This window comes from Scardinius erythrophthalmus, assembly GCF_964197995.2.
Source record: "Scardinius erythrophthalmus genome assembly, chromosome: 15".
Classification (NCBI taxonomy): Eukaryota; Metazoa; Chordata; class Actinopteri; order Cypriniformes; family Leuciscidae; genus Scardinius; species Scardinius erythrophthalmus.
The window spans coordinates 26,913,873-26,925,694 of NC_138235.1; the positions used below are offsets into that span (position 1 = coordinate 26,913,873).

Sequence of the window (11,822 nt, forward strand, 5' to 3'; positions counted from 1 at the left end):
TGCTGTTAGCATGAATTAGAGTCACATTCACCGAGGAGGAGGGATGTTTACACAGGTGAGAGATGATTTCAGCTGTGAAACTAACATGATCTGTTTAAAATAACCAAAAGACACGGCAAGAAAACCCTCCTGTAAATAAAGCCGTACGGAGCAGCACCTGTGATAACGCTGCATACGACCGGCAGGAAACATCTGTGGAGATCTGAATAATCACAAAGTGAGCAAACAAATAGCTACCGTCTACACAGCCCTCAGCACCACACAAATCCTATCAGTGTAATTACCTTTCATCTCAAAAGGGCACTAGAGAGGAACAATCCATATTCCTGTCCTAATTTCTCATTTTCATGCAAAAGCATGCTCACACACACATTGAGTGCTCAAGAGAAGGGCAAGTTATTTGCAGGCATTAAGACTTCAAAAGGCCATCACTTCTCATTCTCTGGTGGTATGCACTACATGCCAGCACAAGAATAATAAAGACCCCGGATCATAGAAACAGCCACAATAAGGCAAAAAAAAAAGGGGGGGGGGGTGTTTATACCACAGACCACCTCTCTGTCCTTTGAAGAAATAAATTCGGTTCATTATCTTTGGTACAGAGTTTGCTTTGTCCACTCAGGAGGCCTTATGCCCTTCTGATGTCTTAGGTCTGTTTCCACATGCAAGTAGTGCGGTTGCGTCTCTACTATGAATATAAAGCAATTTTTGTGCAAATACATCACTATTTCCTTTAAAAATGGCCATAAATTATAAAATAGATATTGGGAGTGAGCTACTGAGGAGGACTATTAAAAACATGTCTGACATAAAAAGTAAGTTACACAAGAATATGTATTTCCATTTAAATGTTTTTTAAACCACACATTTAGCAAAATATTGTCTTTTTTAAAATAAAAAAGTTACCCGTTATCACTGTAAAGCTGCTTTGAAACAATCTGTATTGTACAAAGCGCTATATAAATGAAGGTGACTTGACTTGAGTGCGTGCCTGGCTTTAAGCAGTAAAAATCACGTTCCCATCTCTCTAATGTTTTGCAATGCTGTATCTCCTTATCGGCTCCACAGCTGCTTTTCTCCTAATCCAGATCACTTTTATTCATTTAGTAAAGCTCTTTTAGGTTCTTGTCACAACCAAGAGTGACAAGAAATCTTTATCCTCCTCACTTGTTGACGACGGGCACGAACACAATCAGACATTCTGCATTCATTTGTCAGTTAATTATTCATGTCCATTCCCCCTCACAGCATAAGCATCCTTTCATTTCCTGTTGCCGCATTAACCGAGAAACTGCAGACGATTGCTGCAAATCAGACTAAAAATATTAAAGCCCACTCGGTTAGACAATACCAGTACTTGGGAGATGAGATATCAGATCTTTGCATGGAAAAACACCTCCCAGGCTGCTTCAATAGACCTGATCCATCAGCTGCCATGTGGTTTTCAGCTGGAAGACTATGTAATGTTGGCATGGGTCACGCTGACCACATATCTCCAGGGAGAATAAATACCAGGAATGTGGCTTCTCTGATGCGAGCCAATTAAGTCGCATAAACAGGAATGCACGACTGGCTGACATGAAATTGAGGAAATGCCTCTTGGGATTGTGGATGACACTGAATGAAACCGCTTTCTCATCCTGCAGCCAACATCTGTGAAAATAAAATGAAAAAATGACATCGCTAAAAGCCACTTTTGGTGATCTCAGCCCTTCCACATTCATTTCCATGTCATCGCTTGTCATTAAGACTCCACAGACAGATAAACAGTGGTGGAATGGTGGAATGTTCCAGCACATCACAAGCAGTGACAAGTACCAGTGCAACAACAGCAGCTCTCTGCATACTCCCGCTGACAGGGAGGCTGATAAAGGGGCTGAGCGTGTGAGATGGTTTCTGCAAGGAGAGGTTTGAGACATGCTTTAATATTCCAAGCAGATGCTCCTATCTTGGGCTCTGCCGCACCCATCCCCCTCATGCATGGGAAGCTGGGGATGTGTGAGCAGATTTGGGAATTATTCCAGACGTGAGGTGTACAGATGACCCCCCCAAAAAAGAATACTTTAGTTGTGCTTCTCTTTTAATGGAATGATGTGGGGAGCAATTGAATCTGCAAGGCATTGCTTAAAATTAAACTACGGAGTGGTAATTTAACTAATTGTGTTTCACTTCATGAATGTTGCAATCAATTTCTTGTTGGCAGCCTACAGGTTGACTGAAATGTTGCTTTTCCTGTTGAATTCCTCTCAGTGGGTGGTAATATCTCTTACTACTGCAAACAATTACTTCTTTATGAGTTTAATCAGTCTTTTTTGACTTGTTTTCAATGGAAAATATCTAAAAAAAATGAAATACCTATTCTTATATAGCAACAATGCATAAGCTATTAATAAGCCAAAAATGACAAATCTGTCAACATTTATTCACCCTCATGACAAAAAAAATTATCTTTTTTTTCTTCACATAAAAGTCAAAGTCAATGGGGTAAATTTTGTCATTATATGGACAAAAACAGTTTTAATTTTTTTTTTTTAATTTACAGAAGGTGAGAAAACAATAACATTTCATTTTGCATCTCTTTAGGACTTGTTTTCAAAGATTGTATTTTGAATATAAAATTTCTTTATCCAACATTTAAATGTATTTTGTCTTATTGCACTGGCATTTTTATATATTTTATATTATATAAATTATATATTATTTTATTTATCTTTTTATTTATATAGATTTAAAATCAGTGGGGAAAAATCTGCCGACACAGTAAGATAAAATCCATTTGTTTTAAAGATACAGTCTCTGAAAGTCTTAAAACCGTATGCAGCATTTCTTCAAGTACAATTATCATTTCAATGATTTTATCTGGAAAATTAGACAAATGTTCACATTAAGAATGTGACTTTTCGCACTATACAACATGACAGCATAGCACAATTAAACATCTCACATCTCTGCAAATTAAAAAAATTTGTCCTGAAAATGAAACTTCCTAAATTTTCCTCAAATTGTGAAGAGCCACACTACTAGAATGTGAGTGTTGCCAACAGAGAAACGGTTTTATTCATTTCTCTGAGGCAGGTTGAAACATGCAAACACACTTTTAATAACACAAGACCGACTGATTAAAAAAAGCGGGTTTGAAGGGAGGATAAAACGAGGATGGGAGAGAAAATGCATTCTGCTCCTGTCAAATCTGTGTAACAGCCACTAGAGATGATTACCACTGAAAACATTTATTTTTAATTCTTACACCGAATGAAACTAACATTTATTTCTTATTCTTACACCGAATGAAACTTTAGGGAAAGGACTAAGAGTGTTTACTTAAAAAAAAATAAAAAAATTGCATGAATGTTGTTAGGTGACTAAGCAACGAGCCCGAGGCCCTCAGAGAGATGAACAGACTTGACCAGAATGTTAAAGCAGCTGTGGTACAGTTTTATAGATGTATGTCAAGTAAAGTTATATGACCAGAGCTGCTGCTTGTGACAGACCGCTCATGAGCTGCGAACATATTAAAGGAAATCACATTAAAGCTACCTCCCTGTTTCACAAAGCTGATATAACCCCTGTCTATTCCATAAACTACTGTAATCAACTGGCGAAGAACAAAACAGATTTACCTCACACTGCTGAAAAAAGGGGAGACACTACAGCACACATCCTAAAAAAAAAGAACAGTGCTGAAAGTAAAGTTTTAGTTACGATCTAATAAAATGAGACAGTAGTTCCTTTGTCATGACTTGGAAGAATATGCAAGTAAAGACAAGATTAATATGAAATACTTTGCCATGATAACAAACCAAAAACACGGAACATGAGTCTCAAAACAATCACTGCTTCATAATGCCCTAGAGCATCACGACAGGAGGACTAATGTAAGTCAGCCTGTGAGTCAGTAATGATACACTCCCTCACCCTTCCTCCGCTCGCACATTAACACAATGTGTGGAAATTGCACCATTGCGGTCAATCAAGGCCACACTCAGACAATGGCTTTGAGCACAATTTCACAGATGTATGACACACACACAAAAAAAAAAATCCTTCATCTGGTCCGGATGTATGACGGCAGTGCAAAATTATGGTTATGAAATTTTCTGCTTACACCCTGAAATTTGTTCAATACTGAAAATATGTTTACTTGTTTATCTATTTGGCAAATTGGCATCTATTAAAGTAAAATACTATTTGGTCCAAAAGTCAAAGGCCACTAATAGAAATTTTCTTTGCAAAGTAATAGACTTTTCTTTTTCTTTTTTTCAACAAATTTTTCACAAAATATTACAAACCAGCTTATTTGGTTAGTGATAAATGTCTAAACCAGGGATCACCTAATAGCAGACAGTTATTGGTTCCGTACAAGCCGAGAAGACATAATGACACCATTTTAGCTCCAAACACATATCAATTTACATTTTGTTTGAGATACCTCTGCTTTGGCCCCAATATCGTGTTCCCTCGATGAAAATTTTGACTATTTAGGACTTTTTACTTTTACAAAGTACTACTGCTGTCCACATGGAAATGAAACTATTCCAAAAAAGTGTTGCCTGGACCTACGTTGGGATGGAAATGCTTTAATTGAGCTTTAATTGAATAACTCTAAACTATGCAAAAGTGCAGACTATTAAAGATTTATTATTCACATTATGTCATAACATTTTAAATTCTTCAAAATTCTAAACATTTTTTTAAGTTTAAATTTTTTTTTGTGTGTGTGGTCTCATGCATGTGTGAGTGCGGGTTGGCAGAAAAGGTGTGGGGGTGAAAAACAGGAAAAACGGAGGAGGACGTGACAGGTTAGACTGAATATGTGGGAGGCCAAGAAGCTTCACGCCTTGGAACAGATAAGACTGGAAAAGATGAGCATGAGCCACAAGCCCACTGGTCAGGAAAGGATACAGCGGATAGAGAGAAGGCTCTGTAAAACTCACCGACACATGGCAAACTATGCTGGCTAACTTTAGACCCTTCATAAATGATTTTGTCTGTTTGAGAAAGGAAAAATATTCACATTTTCCTTCCTTATGCTGCTTCCTTGCATTGTTTTCTTACTGTCTTGAGCAACACTTGAGCATAACTTTAGTTATGCTCCACCATTTGGCCTGGGAGCCTTGTTGAGCCCAGCCAAAGGATGAAGGCCCTTGAGCGTCATATCAGCTGTGTCGAGAATTTAAGGCTAAATGGTCTCCTGGTACCATCTGATCTTCTTGAGCTGGCCTCTTCTATGGACTCCTCATCAATGATTGAGATGGTATGAATTAAACATAAACTGAGGGACAGAGAGAAAACACTCAGCCACACACACATACACTTGGCCACTGAGCGGCAGGAACATAAGAAACTCAGATGCTCTTTCTTTAGAAGTCAATATAAAATTAGGCATACACCAACATTAAAATGTTATATTAGCCAATATAAAAAAGTACACTTCTAAACAAATAATAAAACTACCAACTAAAATTAATACTTTTAAATGCTTCAAGACAAGTGAATTTAAATATCACAATAGTATAATGTACAATATGAAAAATGGGTTAACTTTGAAAACTGCTAAATATTACATCTAACAGTGTTTTTGTATAATTAGTGTTTTTTAAATATTTGTTTCAAATGAGTAATTAGACGCCAAATGAGCATGCACATTTAAATAGCTAATATCAAATATCCAATCCCAATTAATTAAACTGTAAAAATGTTACTTAAAATCATTAACAATATAATGACCAATCATGCAAGTGTGTATAGTTCACCAAAATTAAAGTTTAGACAAATTTAATTTACCATCAAATATGGCAATTGCGCATCAAATATGGTAAACCCAGAAAGTTACACATTTGAGCATATTTAAGGTAATTGGGTTATAATTACAACTAAATGCATGTGTGTCCAATTTAATTCTGTATTTTCAACTAAACATAGCCTAATCATAAATATGTCTATGGTGTCAACACTGCCCTGTGCAAGGTTTTAACTAAGGTTATTGTTGTTAATGATTAAAAAAAAACTTACCATATTAACTCTATTATTTGTTTAAAGTATCATGAGAGTATCTTATTGTGAGATCAGTATCATGTTTCAAACGAATCATTGTTACACCCCTAGCGCTTCATATTTTTCTGTTAAAACAGCCTCTTTCTCATCCCAGCTTAATATGCATAGACAACTATAAGCAAACAGTTCACAATTGTTTTTTCCATTAAAAAAATGTAAACACAGAGATGCTGTCTGTTTGAGCACCCCGACCAGCCTGACATACTGTAACAAAACCGAACATTTCTAATAGAATACAAGCTTTCAGGTGTCCAGTCCTCTTGCTGAGTCACAAGCCAGACAGCACACCACAGATTTAAGATAGTAATTGAATCAATTAGACTTGGACTCAGTTCAAAGCTGCAGGCTTTGGCAGCTTTAACAAACTCACACTACGTTAAAATAATCAGTAAGAGACATCTGATGCTAACCCGTTCACTAATACCAATTTACACTGATTAGGAAGCGCAAGGAGAACTACATTTTCATATTAGGTAATCCACTCTACTTTATTTGCAAGCCCAAATTAAACAGACGTAGAGAGTGCCCATAGCAACATAAAGCTCTATAATTAAAATCATCTCCAAAAGAGCATTATTTGGCATAAAGGAGTCAAATGGTAATCCTTCGGGCAAGCTAACACGCTAAATGAGGTGGACAGTGGCTGAAGGGGGGAAGCTGGGAAGTCAGACGACATCTGTGCTGCAGGCAAAGAGGATTACACACCAAGTTCAAAGCTCTAAATGTTTAAGGAGTTTACACAATTTCTAGCTGAATGGCTGAGATACCTATAGCATCTGGATCAGCTTTTGGTGACATGAAGTCGCACAGACATACTGAAGAGTCATGCACTCTTAAAACAATAAAAGAGCAGGCCTACTCGTTCACTCTTAACTTCTTATATGATGCGGAGGTTGTATTCATGAAACATCCTTTTAAAGTTGGCATAAAGTTGCAATCATCTGTTCTTCACTATTGTGACGTATATCCAAGCGAAACAGCTTCTCGAACAAGAACAAATGTGGGGCGGGTCTTGATTTTGTCCTTGATGTTAGGACTTGATGGGGAATTGATTGCATCGTTGTTTGCTATTGCTGAGATCTCATGTGGGTGACAGATTGTAAACACTAGTAAACACCATCAGAGAATGAGGGCACATGAATTTAAAAATGATATGCATGGATAAATCATACATAAATACAGTAATACTCTTTTTTTTTTAAAGGATAGTCCATTTTGATTTTAATGGCGACTTTAAAATCTGACAAGGGTTTAAATGAGATGGTAAACAAAATGCTTATGGTGAGTAGACAGATAAGATTCTGAGTTAGGATGTTTCTGTAATATGATCCACAAACGGGTCATGTTACACAATTCAAAGCTAGATTATGTTATCTGGTACCCATGGTGATTCTGTTAGAAAAATGTCTGTATTTTATGGCCTCTGATCCCAACCTGTCCTAAAAGCTAAGGTCTTGGCTGCCTTTTGTAGATCCTCATTATTTCTCTCCAACATACACAAGATTAACAGTCCAACACCTGTAAACACTTGTAACCTTGGTTTAGCAGCTTAAATAAACCTTGGGAGTCTCTATGGAAAGTAAAAGTATCAACCAGCAGAGCACGATTAATAAAAATCATTGTGGTTGCCCACAAACAGAAAGCATCTAGTGGTATCAAAACTTCCTCATCATGATGGATAGTCTCAATTTCCTCCTGTTGTGGTAACAGTGATAAATGGCTTACGTTAAAATCCACTTTTTCCTTGAGAGTCCCATTTAATCAAAATGCCAACTAAGTAATTAGAAGCAAATGCTAGTAATATAATACGAGGTTGATATTGGCTGTCTCAAAACCTAGAGGGCTGCCTAAATAACAGTAAAATTACCTGAAATGTCCTTAGCCCTGCATTATCGTGTTCCATATTTCACACTGTAGATTTGTAAGCCATCGTTCTTATTTGCATATTTATCAGGTCAATAACATTGATTGGACAATAATAAGCGCTTATCAATTTCGCCATTCAGATCCTCTCAGGTTGTATTTTGTCTCCTAGTCAAGTCACAGCGCCTTGCTTCACATTAACAAACTGGGAAATAATAGCGTTAATGTTATAAAAACCATCAGTTAAGAAAACAATTGAGTTTCAGCCGTAAAGCAGCTATGCAGAAGAATACAGGTGACTTCAGAAACACTGAAACTACACACAGCGCGTGAAAGTTTCTGAGACTGGCCAAAGTCCATGAATAACATAGGCTACGTAACATTCGAGCACAAGCAGTCCTCTTTCAAAATTACAAATACGAAACGTTACTTAACACGGTCTTAAAAACTAGCTTTTACCAGGGTTTTAAATATGAACCATAGTGCTAATTGCAGAGTGACAAACCGTTGTCTCCAGGCTCACTGTGTTTTAGAAATTGGGTTAACAAACTAACCTGGCTTTACAGTCTTCAGACGGAGGGGTTCGCGAAAGTGGCGGATGACGGCGAGGGTGTCTCGGTTTGTCAGTCCGCTGACAGGCGTGCCGTTCACCTCCAGAAGCACATCTCCGGGACCAGGTAGCCTGCCGACATGGCACACTAACGCGTCCGACAACACCTGTCCGAGGTACGGGAACTCTCCGTCCTCGGCTCCCCCGAGTATCTCCAGCATAGCGCTGAGCTCCCCGGCGTTACCCCACGAAACGGCGCATTCCTGCACTTTACCGGACCAATGTTTCTTCTTTTTCAGCGTCTTGGACATGATTAATCCCTTTCGTAAACGAGTCTCTTAAAAACAGGTTATTTCCTTATGCAAAAGCGTTTAAAGCGCAGTAAAGCACAGCGGCTTCATTCCCATGTCTTGGTGAAAAAGATTAGAAAAGGTTTCAAAACTTCAGAGTCGGCATCGCTCGGTTCTTAAAGTATATTCCCTGTATGGTTCAGTCAAAATTCACGTCAATTCATCTGGATTGAGACACGAGCTCAAACGAAGGTAAACGGGCTCTTCATTGCCTTAAAATCTATGCTAGACCTCACTGCTCACCAAGAAGTGTCGCCAAATATCGTCTTCTCGATCCAAACAACGCTTTCTAGGAGAAAAAGACACGGAAATACCAATAAACTACCACCCGAGGCAGGACAGCCTTTATCCAGGCACATAAAAAAAGAATACAGGCTCGCTTGGTAATACCGGCTGAAGAATGAAACGCCGTAGAAAAACACTCACATCCGTGTGTAATCCCTCGCGATCTAGGGCGACTGTTGTTAACTTGGGTTTCGCGCACCTGTTCCAATGACATCAGCTACCGGCGCGTTCACGGGAAACGACGAACAACAATTGTACCTGGATCGGGAATCACGACTAACTAGGTCCACTGTCCCACGACATTTGATTCACGTAGAAACGCCCTCTTGTGTGGGTTGTTGTTGTCTGTGTAGAGCTGTCATCGCACGTCGTTGATTTTTGTAGGCGCAGCTTTGCAACTTTGTAGATTTTCACCTTGTTACTTGCGCCAAACGAGAGACGCGACTGTCAGTGGTGCAGAGTGGACGAGAGCGGGGCAGCCAATGAGAGCGAGAGGGCGGGCTTTCCCATACTATTTCACAATAGCAAACTTCAGAAGCCTGTCTGCCATGCTTCTAGGGCTGAAAGGGGTTGACTCTGTTGAGAATATACTTGCAAAAATACTTGCTGCCCCTCATCACAGTCTTGAAAATGCCTGATGAAATATATTTTGAAGATACACTGTAGTAAGTGGTAAAATGAAAATCAAGGGATTTTCTTGGTAAAACTTTATAACATTTACATAATAATATCAATTTATTTGCATAGCACCTTTCATTTAAAAAATGCAGCTCAAATTGCTTTACAATAAAAACAATAAAAGTACTTCAAATGAAAAATATTTACAGAACATAAAGATGAAACCCACTTTATGATAAGAATAAGATCATAAGAAGTTACAATATGCATACTATGCATAACAAAAGAATATTAACATACTACATTATACAATGCTTATGATCAGATATTTAAAATGTGTGATTTAAAAGTTAGAAATGTCTTGAAATAGAACTTGAATCAGGTTTTAAATATAGGCCTACCAATTTAAATCTACTCCACAGACCCCGTGTTTTCCTTTAGATGCCCTCACTAAACCCTGTTAGAAAACCATGAATGTAAAATGTATTGTTCTGTTATTATGGGTTCGTGTTGAGCAGCTGTGATCAGGCCTTTCCTAACGGAGCATGCAACACAACTTCTCGTCCAGGCCCTGGTCATTTCTAGGCTTGATCACTGCAATGCTCTTCTGGCTGGACTTCCATCATGTGCAACTAAACCTCTACAAATGATTCAGAATGCTGCAGCTCATCTTGTCTTCACGAGCCCAAAAGGGCCGACGTCACTCCTCTATTCATCTCTCTGCACTGGCTACCACTCGCTGCTCGCATCAAGTTCAAGGCATTGACGCTTGCTTACAGATCTACCACAGGCTCAGCTCCCTCCTACTTTCACTCACTCCTACGAGTCTACATCCCTACCAGAAGCCTATGATCGGTCAATGTGTGACGTCTCGTGGTTCCATCACAGAGAGCCACAAAATCACTCTCCAGAACATTCTGATCCACGGTTCCATGCTGGTGGAATGCTCTCCCCACCCTCATCCGGAATGCAGAATCCCTGACAACATTCAAAAAAAAACTTCTCTTCTGTGAGCACTTAACCTCATAAAAAAAAAATATATATTTCCTTTTCCTTTAATCCTCCCTTGTCTGGCATATGCTACTCTGAGCAATTGTATTTTGAGCACTTCTTACGTTGTTTCTGTCTCTTTACGATGACTTGCTTAATTTAGTCCTAATTTGTAAGTCGCTTTGGACAAAGGTTTCTGCCAAATGACTAAATGTAAATAATATTGTATATCATTCTCATCAGGGGTTTAAGAGCCAAGCTTCTAGGCTTGATGTTGATTTATACTGCCATCTTCTGTTGAAGTACAGAATTGCACTCTGTATGGGAAGATGGGGCAACATGCTCCCCTTAACCTTAAGAACAACATGCATTTACTTTTTATATATGTTTAGCGTGTGTATGATGATAATGCATGAGTCAGTGTGTTATTAAGGGGAATAAATTGAATAATTTTACATTTTGTGTTATGACAATTGTCAACTCAATCCCAGCTTCAATACAGACTCCCAGTATCGGTATATTTATTCTATCACTTATATAAAGATTCAATTATTAACCATTTCAATTGTATCCGACTCTTGGTGATTCTATGGGCGATCTCTTGCCACATGTGAGAGACTGGCCATGAACTTTTTTGGCGATGATTTTTCCAGGGTATAGGTAACTATGTCTTTCCATTCACACCTAAATTCAGTGTCTCCAATTCACCTTTACTGAATGTTTTTGAATTATGGGGAAGACATGAACACCTGGAGGATACCCACGCAGACACAGGGAGAACATGCACAGCCGGGACTCGAACCAGGAACCTTCTTGCCACCCAAATAAAGCTATATGAATAGCTAAATATTTAACTCCCCATTAATTGAAGATATGTCACAACACTATGATAATACAACAAATTCACTCAATTAGCCTATGTTTTAATGAACAGCAAAAATGTCTATGTACATCTAACTCATGGAATTATTGAATAATATCCCCACAAAATACAATTAATGTTAAATAACTACACTAGTACTGGCATGCTGCTCAGGGCAGCCCTCTGTGCCTGCCAATTCTGGGAAGCCATTTTACTCACTTCAAAATAAAAGCATACATTTTTTCCTCCA

General features: G+C 38.4%; 1 protein-coding gene across 3 annotated transcripts in view; it reads right to left on the minus strand.

The window, feature by feature from the left end:
- Positions 1-9,478, minus strand: part of magi3a (membrane associated guanylate kinase, WW and PDZ domain containing 3a) — a 130,667-nt gene extending 121,189 nt beyond the window's left edge. For 2 of the 3 annotated variants that reach the window (XM_081385890.1, XM_081385889.1), the window contains exons 1-2: positions 9,244-9,454; positions 8,472-9,106 (exon numbers count right to left, since the gene is read on the minus strand). In XM_081385890.1, coding sequence (XP_081242016.1) covers positions 8,472-8,778 — 307 coding nt within the window. In that variant the 5' untranslated portion in view covers positions 8,779-9,106; positions 9,244-9,454. Of the gene's footprint in view, positions 1-8,471; positions 9,107-9,243 lie in introns of all 3 variants that reach the window. The other variant, XM_081385891.1, reaches the window with a different exon arrangement.
- Between the last annotated feature and the right edge of the window lie 2,344 nt (positions 9,479-11,822).